General features: G+C 46.4%; 1 protein-coding gene across 2 annotated transcripts in view; it reads right to left on the bottom strand.

Annotated features, from left to right (window-relative positions):
* tmc3 (transmembrane channel like 3) overlaps positions 1 to 6,333 on the bottom strand; it is a 43,228-nt gene extending 36,895 nt beyond the window's left edge. For both annotated transcript variants that reach the window (XM_086107129.1, XM_086107130.1), the window contains exons 1-2: positions 6,212 to 6,333; positions 3,947 to 4,093 (exon numbers count right to left, since the gene is read on the bottom strand). In XM_086107129.1, the coding sequence (XP_085963255.1) occupies positions 3,947 to 4,093; positions 6,212 to 6,333 (269 nt within the window). The remainder of the gene's footprint in view (positions 1 to 3,946; positions 4,094 to 6,211) is intronic.
* Positions 6,334 to 23,882: the final 17,549 nt, after the last annotated feature.

Genomic DNA, 23,882 nt, shown 5'->3' with positions numbered 1-23,882 from the left:
TCGTTAGCCACTTTGACATATTCATTGAAACACACTGACACAGATTGACTGATTGATATGCTAATGGTATATGGTCATGTTTACCTCTGTCTTACATCACCTTTTCTTTTAACATTATTCAATAAACGTTCAGAAAAAACTGCGGACACTAGTTGTTGAAGCATTGTTGGTGGAATTCTTTTCCATTTTTGCATGAAGTACATCTTCAGCTGTTCAAAGTCCGGGCTCTCCGTTGTCGTATTTTACGCTTCAAAATGCGGCACAAATTCTTATTGGGAGACAGGTGTGACCAGCAGCATGGCCAGACTTCTCCCCACACTTTTATTACTACTTGTTACTGGTAACACATACAGAATGTGGTTTGGCATTGTCTTGCTGAAATAAGCGGGGACGTGCATGAAAAAAATGTCACTTGGGTATCCGAATATGTTTCTCCAAAACCTGCATGTGCTTTTCAGCATTAATGGTGCCTTCAGAGAAATACGAATTACCCATGCCATTGGCTAAAACAGCCCCAAACCATCAACGATCATGGCTTTTGAACTTTGTATCCATAACAGTACGGATGGTTATTTTTCTCTTAGGCCCACAACGTCCATAATTTTCAAAAACAATTGGATTTGGGGACGCATCAGACCACAGCACACTTTTCCACTTTGCATCAGTCCATCTTAGATGAGCTCGGGCCTTGAGAAGGTGGCGGCATTTGTTGTTGATAGATGGCTTTTGCTTTGCTGAGTAGAGTTTTAAATTGCACTGAAGTGTATTTAGTGACATTGTTTTTCTGAATTGTTCCTGAGCCCATGTGGTGACATCCTTTACACATCAATGTCGAGTTTTGATGCAGTGGCGCCTGAGGGATCAAGGGTCACCTTCATTCAATGTTTGCTTCTGGCCTTGACGCTTACTTGCACTGCAATTAGCATCTCTGGACTTTATAAAATACACGTGCACTCAATGTAATGTTACATTTTTTGTTTTTATGTCTTAATCAATTGTGTCATTTAAAATCGTTGGCCATGTATAAAATTACAACTCATTCATTTCAATCTGGATTTGAATGTACTGTAATTGGTTTGGCTTTTTCCACAAGGTGCCAGAGTAAGGGCACCCATTTCCAGTCATGACAGAGCACTGAGAAAAGCTAGATATTGATTGCTGGTAACAAAATAGTGATTTCACAAAGGACTATGGGACATAAGATGAGGGTCAATGTTTAGCGCACGATTTAAAGGAAATGTGACTTTAATCTGGGACTTGTGGAATACAGTACTACATAGCTATTATTGCAGTGGAAGTGATCCCACACATTCAGCCTGAGATTAAAGGGGGTGTAAAAATGCAGAATTGCCTCCCATACTCGATGGGGGTAATAAACCTCTGCAGTAATAACAAACCGCCCATATAAAACCTCCTATCTATGGCACATACTCAGCACATCGGAGAAACGATCTTTTCGAGCGCCATCTCTTCAAACTGTCTGCTCGTCAGTGTGCTGCTCACATTTAGTAATATTTGACACAGAAACTGTTTCCACGTGTGTCTTGAGCCTTGCTAAATCACTTAATTACTACATTTGTTTTAAGGATAATTTGCATTCATCAATTTTCAGAGGGCAGACGTTGACACAATTAGTTAGTTGTGCAAAATGACTGACAATCTATATTGCTTTATAAGTTAAATTGCATTACATTTAATTAAAAATAGTAATAGGCAAAATAATAAAAAACTAGAGCTCCAAGCAGCAATTAAAAGTACACACCAGGGGTGAGGATATTTTTAATGCTTTCATGGGATTGATAGCGGGACAAAACAGTGGCTTTTAGATTTATCTTTCCTCACTGATCTCACTGGCCAGCTCAATGAATTGAATTTAGAGCTGCAGGGTAGGGGTAAAGATGTAGTCAACATGATGAGTTCAGTGAGCACATGTAAAAGCAAGCGAAAGCTGTGCAACTTCCCTCACATGCAAGCAGAACTGCAACGTCAAGGGAAAGGTGTGACACAGCTTGACAGTGCACGTTATGATCAGTATCTTGATGCTTTACTGGAAATGTTTAAATTGGATTTGCTCATTCGGCTTGATGCAGTACATTCAAATGTAAAATACGATTTTTTGGCCCCACTATGTGGCGCAAAAATTATATCAAAATATGTCATAAAAGATATCTTCAGGCTTCAACTTCTTGTACACGTGTGAAGTTTGGGAGTTTTTGGAGCATGTGAATTATTTAGCAAATTACTCTTTTGTGGCAAAGAAAATATAAAAAGCAAACTTGCAATGTCATATAGTATTTCAAAATAGCTTAGTTTTTTGTACGTTTAGGTCCCAAAAATTGTGATCAGCCCTGGCAACAGCATCAAAATTTTATTGGGATATTGTGTGATTAAAAAAAATGGCTCAGCAGCGCCCCCCAGAAGTTTTTAACGAAGCAACCCTGTTTGTATGTTTCACCAAGATCGATAAAAATTTGGAGGTTTTTGTCTCAGCCCAAGACCAACAAAAACGTCTCTTGGAGACATTTTATTTCCAATTTGGCCCCATTTTTGGCCATTTATAGAGGTCACATTTTTGAGAACTCCTCCTAGAGATTTTATCAGTTTGTCTTCTTTTTTGTCTTGTAAATTTCCCCAGTGTGGGACAAATAAAGGATATCTTATCTTATCTTGAAACTATGAGTGCTTCATCTAAAGATGTTCAAGATATAAAATAAAAGCAAGGGTTTTCATTTCGTCCACCACTGTTGCCCTGGCGACGCAGTGTTTGCTAAGAAAAATTCTGCGGATTTTTGATGGTTTTAACATTCGTGATATCAGATGAAATTTGGCACACACATCACGCTTGGCAAAATAATCACAATTTTATTGATTTTTTTTAATGCGGATTTTTACAAAATGGCTTAGTTGCGTCCTCTACAATTCTTTAATAAAACAGCCACCAGCTGAACGTTTCACCAAGCTCTGCTAAAAGTTGAAGGCATATGTAACAGCCCAAAACCTCCAAAAACATGCATCTGCATTTTTTCAGTGCTTTGGTTCCAGTTTTCAACAAGAAAAGCTCTGATAAAACATTCCACTCTTCACAAGTATCTTAATTTCTATTTTTCTTCACAAAATAAGATGAAAACCCCCCAAACAAATCAAAGAACGTAATTTCCGCTAGTCCCAGATTGGCTCAGGCTTCTGCCCCTGCATATGACGTCGAGCACAGCACAGTCATTGATTGGTTGAAGGTCAAAAAACATAGAAACACAAAGTGTGTGTGGTGGCTGTTTAATATTAAATTTAAAACATTTTAAAATTTATATATACTGTATATATAATTTTTTTAAATAAAGTTTGAAAAGTTCGGTTAGTGGCTAGCATGGAGCTAACCCTAACATCGACACATACACATAAAACTTTGCTTGTGTGTATGTAATAGTGCTCGCTCCGTGTTAGCGTCTTAGCACTCATTTTCCCCTTTCTTGTGCGTGTGTAACGTCAGGTCTGGTGACAGCCACACTGGCGTGTTATTTCTCTGTTTAAATTTCCATCCGTGGTTTACACGTGTATTCAAGCTGGTGCGGGGCACCGTTGGCACGGTCACGTGGCCGCTATGATCCGGGTGTTCCGGAGCTGTCAACCTTTGAATGAGACAGACCTAACTATTTAGCACAGAGGTAGTGCTAACACATACAGTATCCATATCAAACTCGTGTGGGCTGCACTAACATTAAACTTTCATATCAAGGCGGGGGCCTCAAACTAGCGTCCTACAGGCCGCATATGTCCGAAGGGCCACGAGTTTAAGCCCACTGCTTTATTAATTTAAGATGAAGATTTAACTGTAAAAAAACACACACATTAAAAATAAGATACGTATAAAAACATCATTTTGTTGTGATGTGATAAAGAGAGGTAAACGTCATCAAGAACATTTCTTTGAAAAAAAAAAAGACCATACTTCAAGACTTTGAGCTTGCGTCTCATTGGCCAGGGTCTTGTCCGAATGTTGGCGATAATCTCCTTCTGGTACTGAATGTTCTGGAACATCTCCTCTGGATCATCACTGTCCACCCGTTCATCCACTTTGTCTTCTTCATCAGAGAAACTGTAGAGTAGGGTGGAGTGGAGTTATCCCCAGTTGTTCCCTTCTTAATAGTTTGTCAACAATCCATCGAAAATGACTGAAATGACCTTCGGGGAGCATACAACTAAAATCCATACCTTGTTAGGACAACGTGGAAAGAGTCCCTAGTTTGAGGTGGACAATCAAACTACGTTTAACAGAGATGAAAGTAGACTTTTCTGAAAGTCCCGGAAAAATAAATTAATAAATTAATAAATACACACACACACACACACACACACACACACACACACACACACACACACACACCTGGCCGATCACGCTTGAATCCGTTTACACAAAACGCTATTCAAATACTCGACATTCAATGACTAATCTTCCTTTTGTGTGCACACGTGCACCCTTTGTGGCTTCCGTTCTCGACGAAATTTTGAAATCTCCGAGAAATGGCGAGGCCATGAGAATGCGAGGCAAGGGTATTGTTATTTTGACTTCAAAATGGCGCCGCGAGAGTGGCTGCCTTTCCAGCAGCTCCTATATTTTGTTGTTCTACTTCTTCCTTTCATAACTTTGCTGCTGTGAATTGGGAATTTCTCCATTGCGAGACTAATAAAGGTTTTCTTATCTTATCTTATTACTGTTGTGGCGACGCCACTCAAGCTCAGCGAGCCTCAGCAGTAGATAGTCCGCTGCTCCCTGCTGTGCGTGCTTCAGCGCGAACGTGTACGCAAGCGCGTCTTTTGATTTCAACCAATCAGCGCCAACGCAACGACGACACTCACCCGACGTCACACACGACAACAGCTAAGCTAAACTAGCCGAGACGACACTCGAAGTCTGACAGATACGTTTTTCTGCCAATCTGTGTTTCCCTTCTTGTCCAAATGTATTTTTTACGACAACTGTCTTGTCCACGGTGTCTTTTATTTGTTCCACTGGGGTTTAGCAAGTGTATTTATAAAGAGACGAAAATCTCTTTAATGTTACTAGTGTTAGTGTCTCAACATGGCTACGCTCGTGAAAGCAAAACAACGAACTCAAACGCGTCTTCGTTCAATGTTGTCAACTCATATCCGGATTAATTTTAGGCAAATTTTCCTCAATTCTCCGGAGAGATTTTCATAAAAATTTGAAAAACCCGGAATTCCGGGAAAATCCGGAGGACTTTCATCTCTGGTTTAATAATGAACAGATAACAGCTTTTAATGACAGCTCTGCCATTGCTGTACCAGAGACAGCTCTTTTCATGTCATCTTGTGGGCAGATGTTTGCATGATTGTACTTTTCTTGGTTAGTTCGTAAGTGAGCAGGATTAGGCAAATACTGTACAAAATGAATTCCAACATCTTTGTACTTCTTTGTAATGTGCATTACCACCACTTATATGGCTGTGCTGGAGTTATCTGCTTCCTCCATGATTATTTTGTTGAGACAACCCAGAAGGAAGCATTCGCTTCTGCAGTCTGATAGATGTTGAGTATTCAAAAGCAACTGAACCATCCATTTTACATAACCTCTTTTTACTCTGAATGTTAGAGCAGTTCTACCTCCGCAAAACATTAGCAGAGGCAAAACATAGGCTTGATATATTTTACACCAAATTTGATAATCGTAATTTTTTTTAATGTCTATCAAATGTGGGTTTTTTTACATAGATGCCTCTTTCAATATGCTAAAAATCCATTTTGATTATCCTGACTAGAAAATATTACAAATATTCTTTTTATGACCAAACAATTATTTGGCTGGGTCTGACCATATTTCAACAAAAACTTTTTATTATTTATTATTATTATTATTATTATTATTATTATGAAAACAGCTCTTCATATATTCGGCTGAGTGGCACATTTTCCCACCCAACATTAATGCAGAGTGTAACAATGTAAATGCAACGAAATGTGTGACCTCTATTCATAGTCATTGCTTGCTGTTATAGTATTTGGAGTGATGGACCTGAGAAGGAGTCTCTTGCAATGTGACAAATGAGATCATAAAAATAAATAAATTTATAGCGTTTACAGAATGCCAAAATGGCACAGTAGATCTTAGTGGCTACAATTCGACATTCAGTATACCACATGATGTTGTTTCGAATTGTGTACTCATCGGTGGGAGGACAATTAGGTGTTCGCTCACCCCTGGTCGTGATCCTGGTAGGCTGAATAAATTCTCCTGGAATTCTTCCTGACACTCTTGTGTCTCTTGGCTGCAGACAGGGATCTGCTACTTCCAACCAAAGATTCTGAAACTGTGCTCATGTTGTCTCTTCTTGGAGTTTCTGTGTGTATGTGACTGTGGTCAGGCTACTGATCTGAACCCCCACTAAAGCATCCGCGCCCCCAGCAGAAGAACCTAAATGCACTTAAACATCAGGCCAATCAGTGACATTCTGAACACTTAAAGGGCCAGTGCCAACTCTGTCCTGGTGGCTTTTTTTTTTTAATCCATGCACCCATTCATCCATTTTCAATTCCACTTATCCTGTACTACAGGGTTGTGGGGGAATTGCTGGAGTCTATCCCATCTGACTTTGGGCACAAGGCAGACTACACCCTGAACTGGTCGCCAGTCAGTCGGACGGGCACACTTAGAGGCGAAAAGCCATTTACATTCACACCGTCACTGAACTATGGAGGCAGCCAACAAACTATCGCAGCTCTCCAAGTGCCGACTTCATGCCGCAGATGTGCTTCCTCCGTGTCAAAGACTAGAGTGCACAACTACAGCTGTAAATTTACAGGGAATGAAAGCGGACAATTTGATATGCCATGATTTAAGTCAGCTGTGACCACTTCCAGACCGGCGCAAACCTCCCACTCACAGATCAGGTCCAACCTCCGCATAGTTATGCCACACGACACGGGGAGTTTACGCTGGTCGCGACGATAGAGCCCTATATGTTATCGGTTTGAAGTTTTCTTGGAGGGTGGGGGTACAATCAATCAAGAAAATGACTGAATCAGATGACTGAATCACCGATCATGCACAGACAACGGTGCTAAGTGCTACGCTCGTCAGCGAATTACCTCTGTTTTTAAGGCAGGGGTGCCCGTTACGTCGATCGCAATCGACCAAGAGCCAGCAGACTGGTCGCAAGTCGACAGCGAGCGGTGGGAGGAGGAAATGGAGAAAAAAAGATTTATGTGTTTGTGTCTTTAGGTTTCATTTATGTTCGGACACTCAGGCTGTTAATCGTTGTGGCATGCATGCATACGCATGCGAGTGCATGGTCATGTGTGTGTGTGTTCATATGCTTGCACGTACGCAATCGGGTCGATCTCCAAAAGTCGATCTTTGGGCAAAAAAGTGTGTGTGTGTGTGTGTGTGTGTGTGTGTATCTTTGCAGTAACGCAGTAAAAAAATTGGCTCTTAGTCTCTGACTGGTTGGCCACCCCTGGTGTAGACCATTCACTTTACAAAAAAAGACAAATCCAGAAAGAGGGAAGCAGGGGGCTTGTTAAAACCAACATAAGGGGTTTTAAGGTTAGAAAACGATGTAGACTTTCAGAATCTGCAAATCGGTGTCACGAGTGGAATATAAGTGGATAAAATATCCCAAACTTCATTTTTCTATTAATACATGAATAAAAATTAGACTGAAAAAGAATTTTGTTAGTCTCTGACAGACAAAAAAAAAAAAAAAGAACAATATTTAGTTCCTTTCAGTTGTGCCTCATTTAACTGGAATGAAACTCAAACTTAGACTATATTTTTTCATTAACCTTAGACCAATTTGACATAAGAGTTTAGACAATTATTACTTCATGTCACATAGAGCAGCTAGTAACCTTTCTAGCCATATCAGAAGGAAAAAAAGCCTGTGGGGTTGTAGAAGAATGAGTATTGTAGTGTTCAATCATTAAGACAGAACAGTTGAAACTGTGCTTGTTTCTTATTTTTATACAGTTCCTAATTGGATCTCAGATGCACCCGATGAAGCGTTGAAATGTTTATTTCCGTAGCACCTCTTTGTTTCATTTTGTAATATTTTGCATGAGCCTTTGTTCCGGTAACATTTATAATGAGGGCCAGAAGGATGGCGCTAAAACGAGACAGTGGAGGCTGGACAGATGTCCCTTATTTAATTGTTGACAGGATGATTGGGCTCAGTGGAGCACTTCTGACACTGATGACAGCGATGATGTAAAACTTCAGATAAAAAAGCTGCCAATGTGAATCGGGGGATTCAACAGAGAATTCTACTGAAATGCATTATATTGTATGTACAAGCCTTTAAAAAAAACAAAAAACAATGAACTCTTTCGGAGGTACAGGTCACCGTGTATGCAAGCGATTTGCAACATAAGTTTGCCTCAAAGTCCAAATCTGACCCATGTGTGCCTATTTGTGCCATTTCCTATCTGGATGTGTTTTTTTATGCAGAATGCAATCTCACACATGAAAGAGGTCTGTTTGTACACACGTTACTTAGATACTTTTTTTTTCCATTTAACTTGAATTTTTTTATAACAATAACATTCCGATGTACAGCTACAGAATGATAGTTCCTTGAATGTGCGAAACGTTCAGCATGGGTTGCCACAAATCCCTATGAGAGAACAATTCAGGTGAAAATGAATTGGACTGACACATTGGCCGATATTGTGTTTCAGGCTTTTAGCGCTCTAAACATAGAATAGAACATTAAATTGAGAAACAGGCGCATATTGATAATTTTTCTTGAAATGGGCAGACTAATTGCTCTATAATTTTATTTTGCATCACTTTCATGAATCAATAAGTCACCAAAGCACTCGGTGAAGAAAGAAAGTGGCAGCATGACAAAGATAATACATTTTTGAGTACTGCCTGAGAGCAGTATACATTAAATATTGTGTGGAGTGTGTATTTCAGTGATAATTTTACAGTTTGAGCCCTGCGAGTTCCAGGGACTCGCTAATCAGAAAAGTATGACTCCCATTATGCATTTAGAGAGTCCCAAATTTCGAATTCTGAAATGGTCTATTTATTCAATTGCAATACCACAAATAACAACAATATACATTGATAATAGGTTTATTTGTTATATAGAAATGCTGCAAAAAATTCAATAATTCAGGCATTCGAGATTTGCTGAGAAATAGGTTCTTATTTCATCCCATGGTTCAGTCTTTGAGTTCATAAATTCTCCTCTCTTTACTCTGCTTCCAATGATGCAAGGCTTTCTCAAAGTCACCTTATTTTCACAAAAACTATCCAACTTTTGCTGCTTCTTCTGTGATATCTCTGCAATAAACCTTTGCAACACTTGTTTGAAACACTTGTTTTAACGTGACACAACTCGGCAATCGTCTGCCGATCTCGCAAAACTCGTCTCGCGAGAATAGAAATCTCGTCACTCTAGATTACTTAACGCGAGATCAAAACAATAATGGTGGTGTTTGTCAAACTGCGATCGTTGCTGGAAAAAAAGATGGACCGTAGTTTTTTTTGTTTTGTTTTGACTGAGAAAATTCCTTGCGTCCCAAAAACGCACATTATTTGGAACTGTGCGTCCCACGGAAAAATTATGCGTCTAGGACGTGGGACGCAGAGATAATGAGATGGCTGGTATTGTCACGTTGCAAGGTGGTGGTGGACCCCAAAAAGCAGGCATGAGGGAGGAGCAGGTTGTATTTGAAGAAGTGTATTGATAAAACACAGAAAACTAAATCCAAAACAAAGTCCTAAGAACAAAACGAATCCAAAGCAGCAAACAAAAACCATGGCAGAAGCTAAAAACTCTCAATAACAGAAACATGACCAAAAACATGACAGGAACAAGCATGACGCGGGAGTCCTATTAAAGCAATTAAGATTTAAGATATCCTTTATTTGTCCTGCAATGGGGAAATTTACAGTCAGAGTTCAGAAAGGAGACCACAAGGTAGGGAGAGGGAAAAAAAAAAACACGCTCGAACTATCCTCTTCTGAGGATAATTTAAACCCAGGATAAAAAAAAGACCCTAGCACATAAATAAGCATATGACAGTTACAACAAGTCACAAGACATAACATGTAATGAGGGGGAGGATAAATGGAAAGGGGGGAGGGGGGGTGACCGCGACGCGGCCCGTCCGACCAGCTGCACGGTCCGCCGTGCGCTCCACAGATCATTCCACGTCGCGGGGGAAAAGAATAGGAACGATGAAGACAGTGATGATAAGGATGTGTATGCGCGTGTGATTGTCTGGTTGTGTATGTGTATGCGTGAACAGGCCGCAGCTGCTTCGTCAAGGTCTGCTCATGAAGACAGTCCTGGCTTATCAGTCCATGGCCGAGAAGGAGCGGGTGATGGTGGGGGCACTAGCTTCCGTGCATACCTTCCATCCAGGGGAAAGGGGTCCAAATAGCGTTGTTTGTTTTGGAGGGACGGCCGCCAACAATTTCAGGTGGCCTTGAGTCTGTGGCTGTATCCCTTCACTGGCGCCGATCAGCCAAATCCTCAATTCCTTTTGGAAGCGAGAATTCCAACTTCTCCCTGTTGTTGTCGATCGTACGGAGACGCTCCAGAACCGCAATTGCGGTTGAGCTCAGTCACCGCTTGAGTCTGAGTGTTGGACATTCGCGCTTGACCATCGAGAATGACCGGCAGCTTCTTCACCTCCAATAAAGCTGCTCCCGTCGGTTGGATTTTGCAATAGAACAGGAAACTGCTAACACCAAACTGCAGCATACCTGCTATCAGAAGGCCGATATTGTAGATGTCTTCCTCCTCCTCAACGGACAGTATTGGCAGGCACACCATTCTCTGCTTCCTCCATGGATCTAGGGTGTGCCCAGCAGCAAATGTCCCGAGGGGCAAGCAGGCTCCCCACTGCCTGCTCTTCTCGTCGAGAAAATCTTGTCGATTGCATCAAGAGACCAGCCAGCCAATTCCATGGTTTGTTTTTTAGGATGAAAAAATACGGCGGAGGCTAGGAAAAGACAGCACAAGGACTGAGTGGCGAGCAAGGGGGGGGGGGGGGGGCCAGGAGCAGAGCAAAAAAGCGTCCGCCTTCGTCGAGAGCCAAGCAGAAGAGCACAACGACCAACAGTTGTGAAACTTCAAGGGGAGCCCTACAGTGCCACCTGTTGGTCACAAACAGAATCATGACAGGTATTTTATATCTCTAACTTAAGTAGTTATCGTAGATCTGGCATATCTAGCTGCGGGCCTGGAGGACCGCTGTTCTCCCCGTTTTCCATCTCTCCTGGCTGCAACACAACTGATTCAAATAATCAGCCAGCTCTGAAGCGGCATTAGAGCGATCCTGAGGTGATGTATTGGAAGATAAAGGTACCTTTATTTGTTTCTTTTGGTAATATCCTCAAATATGTGAAATGCTCTTCTTGAATGCCACACATCGGACTCTTTCGTAAAGATGTTTGCGCGGGACTGTCCGGAACAGAACGATTGCCACCCACTTGGAACCACTGTTGATGTGCGAAGTGCGGAGGGCCAGGAGTGACGAGGGTGGCAAGCAAAGTGCTGTAAAATGTCACCGCGGCAACGTGCAACTGTTGGAAAGTGAACCCATCCCGTCCGCATGCCGTTGCTGAGACTACGCCATTATTGCAGGGCCGAAACTGGCACGGATTATAAGCAAGCGTGGGGGGTTGGACCCGCTGTTTTTGTTGTTGTTGTATCACCGCAAGCGCCTGAGGATAGTCCGCAGAAGCGCCAGCGATGCCCGTGGGAGACGCGCAAGTTCATCTAGACTCTGGCCGAGTCCGTAGCGCTGGTGCTCGGCCAGGAAGGCCGGGCACCGGAGCCAGAGGTGCTCAGACGTCTCGTCCTCCTCCGTGCACAACCGGCAGGTCGCATCCTCTGCCCTACCGATCCGGTGTAGCCAGTGGCGGAGCAGGGGGTGGTGGCCGCTGCGGAAGCGGATGAGGTTCGTCCGATCCTCCTTCGGAAGGGCCGACTCCTCGTCAAGTTTGAGAAGCGCCGTGTGGACGGCGCGTAGTCGGGGATGTGAGAGCCCCGGAGGACGGCCATCGCGCCGGATGACCGCGGCTCTGGTGGAGGCATCCAGGCAGGCATCGGGCTGCTGCATCTCAGAATCCAGCTTGGCCTCATCGTCCGCGAGGTCGTTACCGGGGAGATTGCAGTGTCCAGGGACCCAGAGGAGGTGCACCCGTCCGTGCTGGCCGAGGGCCGCAAACCCCGCTCTTAGCCGGAGGATGGGATCCCCAGCCGTGGTAGGGTTCGCGAGAGCGTCAACCAGGGACCGGCTGTCGCAGATCAGCTTGGCCGAGAGCCACTCGTGCCGGTTGGTGTCGAGCCAGGTGACGGCCTCCGCCATGGCCGCCAGTTCAGCTTGGAAGGAACTACTCCGGCGACCGGTTGCCGCGTGCCATCGGTGAATGACTGTATCGCCGCGCAGTACCACCAAACCAGCACCACGGTTCTCTACGCCTCCCCGCGTGGACCCGTCAGTGTAGACCTCCAGGTCCGTTTCTCTAACCGCGGCGATGGCAACCAGGGCACCAGGAGGGGCAGGTCTGGGAGCACCCATCTCATGCTCACCCAGAAGTCCTAGCCGGGACAGGGCCGGTGTGACCTCGCCGCGCCAGTCGGACCGGCGCAGGCGCTGTCATACCGGGCTCAGCAGCAGGGTCCTTCGAGGGTCGTCAGGGGGCAGACTGAGCCAGCGATCCGCCAAGAGCAGCGCACCCGTGCGGTAACGTGATGTCAACGGGAGGAACCGCCTCCGTTGGTGTGGTCTGGAGATGTCGCGTGATGGCCTTCTTGGAGTTGGGCACGCTCCAGCTTCTCTAGATTTGTCCGCGAGAGCCACGGCACCCAGGCAGGCGCGGCGTATTCGGCCAGGCTTCATTGCGTTGCAATAAAGACTGGTCGGAGGTCCTGCAGGTGCCAGCCCCAGGTGGTGCCACCAACCACCCGAAGAAGGTTGAGTCTTCGGCTCATCTGCAGGCACGTTTTCTTCACCTGGTTGCCAAATGGCAGCCGTTTGTCGTACTGCACCCCGAGGAAGGTGGGTGACGGGTTGCAGCGCAGCCGGGTGCCTGTCAGGATGATGGGGGTTCCCACCCCGCCTCAGCGCTGTCCAGAGTGAAGGCTGTCACCTCACACTTCGCCACGTTGAGTCGGAGTCTAGCAGTCGTACTCCAGGCGGACACCTTGTCGACCTTGTCGGCTTGGAGTTGGGTGGCAGCGGGGTTCTTGTCTCGGCCCCGGCAGGCCAGTGCCAGGTCGTCGGCATAGGCGAGCACCAGCGCACTGAAAAACATTGCCGCGGCAGCACGCAACTGTCGGGAAGCAAACCGATCCCGTTTGCTTGCTGTTGCCAAAACTGCGCCGTTATCGCAGGGCTGAGAGTGGCGCGGGTTCCAAGCAAAAAGGACTGAAAAACGTCACAGAGCACTCGCGTGACATTCAAGAACCGAGTCAATCCTGTCTGCTTGCCCTTGCTGAAATTGCACCATTCCTGCAGTGCTGGGAGTGTCGTGGGTTGCAAGCAAAAGGCTGAAAAACATCGCCGCAGCAACGCGCAACTGTCAAGAACCAAACCTATCCCGTCCGCTTGCCCTTGCCGAAACTAAGCTGCTAATGCAGGGCCGAGAATGGCGCGGGTTGCAAGCAAGCATAAAAAACATCACCGCCCAACCACGCAACTGTTCGGAAAACAGAACGGTGGCCGCCCGCTTGGACCCACTGTTACTGCGCGAAACCCGAAAGGTAGAGAGTGCCGCGGGTTGCAAGCAAAGCCCGGAAAAACCTCGCCGCGAACCCGCGCAACTTTCTAGGAAAAGAACCGATCCCGTCCGCTTGCCCTTGATGAAACTGGATCATTCCCGCAGAACCGGGACTGCCGCGGCTTGCGCTCACTCGAATAATTCTGTTTGACAACGGATAAGAAGACATTGGGTAGATAAGCCACCTGGCAGCCTTGAATAGTGCATGGGGCGAGCTTTGCATGCTGAAACAGTATTAAGATAAGATAAGATAGATAACATTAATTTGTCCCACACTGAGGAAATTTGCAGTCTACAGCAGCAAAATTGGGGGGAAGAAAAAAAAACCCAAAGTGTTTCATTGCACAAAATAAATGTTTCAGAAAGAACTGTACACAGTTCAATAAAAGTGCAATATAAAATATAGCATTAGCAATATATTTGTAGAATAAATACAATAAATTAGCAATAGCATAGAAAACACAGCATAAGGTGGCTGTGCTATTTACAATGGTTATTAGACATATAGAAAACAAATGCATGGCTATGTTGGAATCTCTATCCCATTTAACACTGGAAAGATGCACAGTATTTAACCCTGCTACATTATTTCCCCTTCCTGATGGGATGAGAGTACATGGAAGAGAGTCTATCGAGACAATGGTCTGTGTCCACAAAAGTGCCGCAACCACAAGGGTAAAAAGGTGCATAGGTCGTCAATATGCCCAGTGACATGCGGTGAGGTCCATGAAAGGTGAACCATGACTTCTTTTGTTGTTTTGTTTTGGGGGATGTTTATTCGTAAAAATAGCATTTGGTTTTCCATTCATATTTAATATGTTATGAAAGCCCTGATTATAAAATTATCAAGTGATCCAAACTGCATGTCTGATATTTCTAACAAACCAATCCGTGCCAAAATGTGTGTTTCGACAGGCAGAGTGCCCTCCGCTCCCCCTAATTTCCGAACACAGCCTACAGTATATGTTTAACCAATGAGCAGCTCGTGCTTGAAATAGTTTTATCTGAACTACTTGACACTGTGCCGCACCGTGTCCCCGGTTGGAGTGCCGAGTGTGTGCACTGGCACCCCGTTTTCGGTGCACTCTGAATTTTCGTACGGAAAATTTGTGCACTGAATTTCCGAAAGGTCGGTGTTACCAGTGCTACCAGCATATTTCCGAGCGCGCCATATGGCGATGAGCTTCTACTCTGCATTGCGTCAATGGAGCGCAACACTACTACATGCTCTCTGTGGGACCACACTTACCAGACTCCACTATTCACTCTAAGGAATTTTAAATATGTCACACACATTCATGATATATCTGTGGTCAATCCCAATCACAGAGCTTCTCAAGCCTCGCACTATGAATTTATTCTTGTTTCCCCACAGCCCGTCTCATAAGCAAGGGGACGCCATGGAGTGGATGCAACGTCTTAACAAGTGTTTATGCTTTCTGGTGTCGGCTGGGGCGGGGTGGCCACTCCCCTCCTGGTCAGATCTAGCGTAACAAGACGTGGTCAGTCAGGGAAAAAACAATTTACTGTATAACCTCATTTGCAATAGCTTCAGTGGTTACCCCACCATCCTCAAACTGACGAGGCGCTATATTGCAAAATACCATACTCAACTGAATTAAAATACTCAGCCTGTGATATAGGTAAATGCTTTTAGAATGTAATTTTGCATCGTTTTTACAATTGTGATCTGCCTAAATCACTTCCAGATGATGTTAAGAGTCTGATTCCTCATGAATGTATTCAGATTAGGTCAATAAGGGTTTAAATTACCACCTTCCCAAGTAGTTGGGACACTTTTCAACTGTGTGTACAACATATGAAGTCGGTCGGTGTCCTCCTGCTGAACATTAGGCAAGCCCCCATTCGCTGCCCATCTTTAAGACCCATCATAAAACTCATTTATATTCTTTGGCTTTGACTCAGCATGAGTCTTGATTTGTTGTTTTATTGTGTTTGTGTTTTCAACTGTCTTTGTTATTAATTTATTGTTTCATTGTTTGTTGTCGCAAGAATTATTTTTGCTCCATGTACAGCACTTTGCATACAGCGGTAGTTGCTTTTAAAGTGCTCGATAAATGCATTTGAGTTGAGTTGAGTTGAGATGCATCTGTCGTCCAAGTGAGTCATGACACAAGGCCTTTTCCAAAGGCAATTTTCCGAATGGTACCTCAGTTTATCCATAATTTGGAATCCACCATCAAAAATGGCCAGTCGTGGCCAAACATCATTTCTTAATCAGCTTTTGGGTCGCATCAGACCTATATTTACTTGTTTGGGTGGGAGGGATTTGTCATCCAGATGACATGTCCCAAAAAGCCATCAAATATATTATGGACAGGCTACGTTTTGCCGGCAACTGGGTGACCCACCTACTACCCAAAGTCAGCTGGGGTAGGCTCCACCATGCCTGTAACCCCGTGAGCAGAAACAGATCAGATAATGGATGCATGAATATTGACAGGCTTGTTTTGTGCCTGCTACAACCCATTTGTGCTTGCATTGTTTGTAGTGCAGTGCATTGGCGCTTTTTCTTGTGAAAACTGGCGCCTATGATTAGCATTTCATATTATGTATTATCATTTAGACTTTATGTAGTTTTCCAGCGACACCGATGCGTTGACGCAAGCGTCGGGCTCACAGAGCAATCCACGTGTCGGTGCGTGTGCTGCTTCATGAGATCACGTGATCAACACATGAACTGCGGGCTGAGTCGATGAACAGAGTCGACTCCGCCTGGACTGAGTCGACTCCGCCTGGAGTCGACTCAGTCCAGGGGGCGTCGACTCAGTCCAGGGGGCGTCGACGCAGCAAAAGCCCGCCACACAGTGTTTATAAGGAAGTGCGTCTGGCGACACGATGCCGCCGGCCGAAACAAGCCAGACCTCACCCTCGCTCGAATAAAAATACAGGTATATATTTGGGCAAAACGGAAAACACACAGCTTATCAGAAAAACGTGTCCGTCTGACTTCGAGCGTCGCGTCGGCTGTCATTTAATAGGCTATTATTATATGAGAAGTGCTTTATGAAAGTTTGTACTATACGTCATACTCCAGTTGACTGAGAGGTCCCACCTATAAGGGGGAGTTCCAGGAAGTGACTGCGAGTGATTCTGATGCAGATTCAGATTCAGAAAACTTTATTTATCCCCGTGGGGCAATTAGAGTTGTTTATTATAGAGACAGTCAGAGCAAAGGAAAAACATAGGATGAGAGTGGGGCTCTAGCTGAGCACTTGAGGTCTTGAGGTAGGGGTTCCAGCAACAAAATAGTATTGCACACCGTGAGCACACCGCATGTTTGATGACTCTGCCACGTTGTTATTAAAAGTCACATCAAACGTAAACCTTGTCTGCTGACAATCATGACATCAGCTAGGCCAGATTAGCTGTTGTCATAGTTCAAAGCTTCTTTAATATGTGGCGTGGGTTGCGTGGGTACATGCTCGCGCTCACGCGCGCACAGCAGAGAGCAGCGGACTATCGACTGCTGAGACGTGCTTTACTCGAGTTATGTTGCTACAGTACATGCATATTATGGAGCAGCTTCCGGACAAACGCAAATTGTCCGCCGTGTAGAGCCATTTTGATCTCCTTTTGGAGAATAAGGTATTTATTCAAATCTTCTTGTCTCACCAAGTGCCTCTCGGATTTTTGACATGCCTTATTCCATTGTGTGTGTGTTCTCCACAGCAGGGGAAATAGCATGCAAGAAACGCAACAGACTGAATTTTAAAACACTGGAGCATCTTATTTTTCTAAATAAAAAATTGTGAAGACAAAGCCCACAAGCATCCTCATTCACATGATTTTCACATTATTGAAACACATTGAATGATACAATATGAATGCATGGATGTGAATGATATTGCCAAGGGTCAAGGTCATCTTTATTGTCAAATATGCTTTATGTATGACATGCAGCATAGATGAAATGTCCATCCATTCATCCATCCATTTTCCACCGCTTATCGGTCGGGTCGCGGGGGCAGTAGCTTTAGGAGGAAAGCCCAGACTTCCCTCTCTCCAGCCACTTCTTCGAGCTCTTCCTGGCGGATCCCGAGATGTTCCCAGGCCAGCTGGGTGACATAGTCTCTCCAGCGTGTCCTGGGTCGTCCGCGGCGTCCCCTGCCAGCGGGACATGCCCGGAACACCTCACCAGGGAGGCGTCCAGGAGGCATCCGAATCAGATGCCCGAGCCACCTCATCTGGCTCCTCTTGATGTGGAGGAGAAGCGGCTCTACTCTGAGCCCCTCCCGGATGACCGAGCTTCTCACCTTATCTCTAAGGGAGAGCCCGGACACCCTGCGGAGAAAACTCATTTCGGCCGCTTGTATCCGGGATCTCGTTCTTTCGGTCACGACCCATAGCTCGTGACCATAGATGAGGGTTGGAACGTAGATCGACCGGTAAATTGAGAGCTTCGCCCTTTGGCTCAGCTCCTTCTTTACCACGACAGACCGATACAACGTCTGCATCACAGCAGACGCTGCACCGATCCGCCTGTCGATCTCCCGCTCCCTTCTGCCCTCACTCGTGAACAAGACCCCAAGATACTTAAACTCCTCCACTTGGGGCAAGATCTCCTCCCCGACCCGGAGAGGGCACTCCACCCTTTTCCGACTGAGGACCATGGTTTCACATTTGGAGGTGCTGATCTTCATCCCAACCGCTTCACACTCGGCTGCGAAACGCTCCAGTGAGAGTTGGAGAGCCCTGCTTGAAGGAGCCAACAGTACCACATCATCTGCAAAAAGCAGAGATGCAATACTGAGGCCACCAAAACGGACCCCCTCAACGCTTCGGCTGCGCCTAGAAATTCTGTCCATAAAGGTTATGAACAGAATCGGCGACAAAGGGCAGCCTTGGCGGAGTCCAACCCCCACTGGAAACGATTCCGACTTATTGCCGGCAATGCGAACCAAACTCTGACATCGGCAGTATAGGGACCGAAGAGCCCGTATCAGGGGGCTCGGTATACCATACTCCCGAAGCACCCCCCACAGAACTCCCCGAGGGACACGGTCAAACACCTTCTCCAAGTCCACAAAACACATGTAGACTGGTTAGGCAAGTTCCCACGTACCCTCGAGGACCTGCTAAGGGTGTAGAGCTGGTCCACTGTTCCACGGCCGGGACGAAAACCACACTGCTCCTCCTCAATCTGAGGCTCGACTTCCTGACGGACCCTCCTCTCCAGCACCCCTGAATAGACCTTACCAGGGAGGCTGAGGAGTGTGATTACCAAAATGTATTTAACAAAAATACAAACGGGAGTACACTGGAAAATTACTAACTTGAAGTACTCAAACAAAGCTCTGGAAATCACAAGGAAGCCAAAGTAACAAAAGAAACTTGTGACATTAAAACAAAATATGACAGGAGCTGAGCACACAGACATACACTCACATCTCACATTGACCCAATAAAGACTGACAGAACTCAGGGAACTAAATCCAAGCAAAGTGATGAGACAACGAGAAACACCTTCACAAGACAGAAAGGGTTGAGGGAGCTGATTGGTTAAACACAAGGGACACTGATAACGAGAACAGGTGGCAATAAAAAAAGGGCACATGAGGGAACAAAACCAAATGTAACCAGACAGAAACATAACAGGAGACAAGTCCAACTATGTCAAGTTGGAATTTTGCTGCCTCGCGCACAAGCTTGGACTTCTTCCCTGCAAGAGCGGGGACATTCCCTTTTCATAGAGCAAGTGTCATGATTCGGTTTAGGGACCAACAGGTGGCACTGTAGGGCTCCCCCGGCAGCTGCACACCTGTTGGTAATTAGGGCTTTAAAAGGACTCCCAGCCCGAACACTCAGTGCCGGGTCATTGTTTGCTCTTGCTACTGTCATGTTTGTTTGTTTGCTGTTCCTTTGCTGCTGTCATGTTTGTTCTAGTAGTGTTTTGGTTAGTGATAGTTTTTGTTTAAGTCATGGCTTTTGTTTGTTACTTTGGACTTTGTTTTGGACTTAGTTTTCTGTGTATCAATACACTTCTTCAAATACACCCTGCTCCTCCCTCCTGCCTGCTTTTTGGGGTCCACCACCACCACGCAACGTGACAGCAAGCTTCTGCAACCTGGGCTCTCTGCACCTGACCCCTTTGGCCCCTCTCAAAGTTGGAAGGGAGACCCACATTGCCTTTTCGGATTGTACCCGGCCAGGCCCTATGGGGACATCACCGACCACCAGGCACTCGCCAGCGAGCCCCAAGATCTGAGACTCGTTGCTAAAAAATATTTCTACATCATGGGTAAAACTCAGCTACAAATTAGCTTGTCATTGTCATGTTATGAGCGAAGTACATGCTTAGTTCGCAACAAAAATGAGAGTAATAGGATTCCCAAAAACAGCAGACACCAACAAGAATTCTGTACAAAAAAAATAATGTTTATTACAAAAAATTGCACCTTAGAAAATGGAAAACAGAAAACGCTGGTCAAAACAAGTACCAGGAAAACATGCGAAAAACCCAATAACAAAAAGCGTTTGCACAAAAAAGGCAAAGAAGAAAATAAACTCGATACTATCAACACGAAAATAGGGTAACACCAAAAAAACGAACCGACAACTAGAACTAGCGCTATAATACGAGAACGATATCAAGAATATCAACACATGGGCAAAAGCAAAGGCACGGCATACAATTCTCCGGCAGGGAAGAGCCAGAAAGACAGTCCTAATGAAGCAGGTGCTTAATGACAAATAGGTAGCAGGTGTGCAGCCAGCCAGAATGCACCGCCTGCCACCTGCTGCCGAAAACGGAGCATGACAGTATCCCCCCCCCCCCCCCCCCAACTGACGCCTCCCGGCGGCCCACCCGGTTTGGAAGGGTGAGAAGCGTGGAAGTCACGCAGAAAGGACGGATCCAAGATCCAGGAGCGGGGGACCCATTGCCGATCCTCCGGCCCCTCCCAGTCGACCAGGTACTGGAAACCCTTACCCCTGCGCCGAGAGTCCAAGATCGCCCGCACCGGGTCACCATCAACGATCCGTGGAGGAGGGGGTGGGAGAAGGAGCCAAGGGACTGGTCGCCACCGGCTTGAGCAGGGAAACGTGAAACACGGGGTGAACCTTTATGGTGGCCGGCAACCGGAGCTTGACAGCGACGGGGCTGATGACGGACTCCACCACGAACGGTCCTGTGAAGCGTGGCCCCGCGGAGCCGGCCAGACGCAGGTCCCTCGTAGCCAGCCACACCTCCTGCCCCACCTCATAGGTCGGCACCGGGCGACGACGACGGTCCGCAATTCGCCGGTTTCTGGACTCAGTGCCGGACAACGCGGCCCTGGTCTACCTCCACATGTGATGGGCCCGATTCAGATGTAGGGGTTGAAGCAACCCCGCCGGAGGCCGATGAGAGACCTTATCACAGGCGCAGGCGGAGCAGGCATTGATGAAGTCCACGATATCCCTCCGAAGCTCGGCCACCAAAACCGCTGAGAGACGAGGTGCAAAGTCCGGTTCACCCCCGGATGGCAAGCCACCTTAGACATGTGCCCCCACTGCAATACCTCCGAATGCAGTGGTGGGGGCACAAACAGCTTCCCTGCGGGACATCCAGCCGGGACTTGGATCCCGTCTTGAGCCTCCTGGATCCTCCGCTTGATCTCCCACCTCAACGCCCCCAGGATGCAATGGTCCGGAAGAATGGTCCCCAGTTTGCCGTCTCTTTCCGCGAGGTCGAGGATCCGGGAGAGGGCATCAGGTTTGGTGTTTTTGGAACCAGGACAATATGTAAGTGTGAAATTAAAACGAGTCAACAGAAGTGCCCACCGGGCCTGACGTGCGTTCAGTCTCTTGGCAGAGCAAATATAGGCCAGGTTCTTGTGGTCTGTGTATACTGTGAACGGTTTCGTAGTTCCCTCGAGCCAGTGTCTCCATTCCTGTAGAGCGACTACTACAGCCAACAGCTCCCGGTTACCCACGTCATAGTTCGACTCGGCGGAACTGAGGTGACGAGAGAAAAAGGCGCAAGGGTGCAGTCTCTGGTCAACTGGGGAACGCTGAGACAAAACCGCCCCCACTCCTGAATCCGAGGCGTCCACCTCTACGACAAAAGAACAATCAGGGTTGGGATGTTGCAGTACAGGTGGGTTTGTAAATGCTTTCTTTAATTTCGTAAACGCTGAGTCAGCGTCCGAGTCCCACTTAAACGGAACCTTAATGGAAGACAACCGGGTTAACGGAAGAGCATTCTGGCTATAATGACGAATGAAACGTCTGGAAAAGTTAGCAAACCCCAAAAAACGTTGCAGCTCTTTATGATTGGTGGGTATCGGCCATTCCACCACCGCCTTAGTCTTGACGGGGTCGTCTCTCAGTTGACCCCTCTCTATGATAAATCCCAGGAATTAAAAATTCACATTTCTCGGCCTTGGCAAAAAGCATATTTTCTAACAGCCGTTATATGAGCCAATATGAGCCTGACGTGCTGTTTGTGTTCTTGTAGTATGCGTGTGAAAATCAAAATTTCATCAAGATAAACAAAACAAAACACGTTCAAAAGGTCCCTCAACACGTCGTTGATGAGACTCTGAAACACCGCGGGGACATTTGTCAAACCGAAAGGCATGACCAAATATTCAAAGTGGCCTAAGGGGGTCGTAAAAGCGGTCTTCCATTCATCTCCTTGCCGAACGCGAACCAGATGATAAGCACTGCGTAAATCTAATTTTGAGAAGATGGTGGCTGATTGAAGGGGTGCAAATGCGGAATCTAACAGTGGAAGCGGATATTTATTTTTAATGGTTATTTCATCTAGTCCCCGATAGTCCACACACGGCCGCACCGACTTGTCCTTCTCAATAAAGAAAAATCCAGCACCTAACGGTGATCGTGATGGTCTGATAAGACCTGCAGCGAGCGAGCTATTGATGTATTCTCTCAACGCTTCCTGTTCAGGATGAGAAACCTGATAAAGCCGTCAGCGAGGCATCCGCCTGCAGGTCTATGGCACAGTCGTAAGGACGGTGCGGTGGCAAGGATTGGGCGCGGTCTTTGCTAAAAACCTGTTGCAAGTCATGATAGCAACTCCCCTATACGGTACAGTAATAGGATCCCCCCCCCCCCCCCCACGGCCGACCGCAAACAATGGTCGTAGCAAAACGGGCTCCAAATCTCTATCGCAGGGCGATCCCACGAAATTACTGGGTTGTGAGTCTTTAGCCAAGGTAAGCCGAGAATCACTGGGACGGCTCGGGACTGCATCAAATAAAATCTTCTATGTTCTACATGATTGCCTGATAATTTTAGCTTAACGGGTCCCGTAATTTGTTTCACCACCGCCAGAAGACGCCCATCGAGATCGTGAACCCGTTTTTCTTCGTTCAACTCCTCGATGGAACAACCTATTTCAGAGGCTATGCCGGTATCGATGAAGCAATCATCGGCCCCCAAATCTACCAAAGCCCTGATAGGCAGAACCTGAGACGGTCCGTAAATCTCTCCCTCCAGTTCCAATCTCTTGAAGAGGCCTAAACGAGACTTGACTCTTCTTGGCTCCCGATGTTCGGTGCGGGGTCGTAACTCACAGTCATCGAGAGGCGTAGGTTGTTGAGATGTCATTGGGCAAGTGGCGACCCAATGCCCTTGTTGGCCGCAGTAGAAACAGGCCCGGTCATGGATCCGGCGCCGTCTCTCTTCCGGTCCCAAGTGTTCGCCTTCCAGCTGCATCGGCTCGTCCACGGCGGCAGCACTCATTGCCCTGGAGTGGTTCCCGGACCCCGATGTCCAAGTCGTCTCGCGGGAAGCCCCTCGGAATGCAGCATGCCGGGACGGGAAACATCCACCTCCGCGCTCAGGGCTCCTCTCCCTCATGCGGGTGTCCAGGACCAAGGTGATGTCTATGAGTTTCTCCAAATTAGAGCTATTGTTGCGGGTGGCCAGTTCATCTTTGAGGAGTGAGTTCAACCCGTGGCGAAACAGTCCACATAATGCGCGGGCGCCGTAACCACTCTGGGCGGCCAAAATACGAAACGTAATGGAATAGTCCGCAACAGATTGTGTTACTTGACAGAGATCTAGCAACAGGCCTTCGGCCTCTCTTCCCCGAACAGGATGGTGGAACACCCGACGAAAAGCGGCAACGAAGTCGGGGAACGAAGACCGAAGGCTC

This window comes from Hippocampus guttulatus, chromosome 3 (genome assembly GCF_054856545.1).
Source record: "Hippocampus guttulatus isolate MCC_2025c chromosome 3, RoL_Hgut_1.0, whole genome shotgun sequence".
NCBI classification, from domain to species: domain Eukaryota; kingdom Metazoa; phylum Chordata; class Actinopteri; order Syngnathiformes; family Syngnathidae; genus Hippocampus; species Hippocampus guttulatus.
Note: the sequence above shows the minus strand (reverse complement) of the source record. Positions and strands in the feature narration are given on the sequence as shown.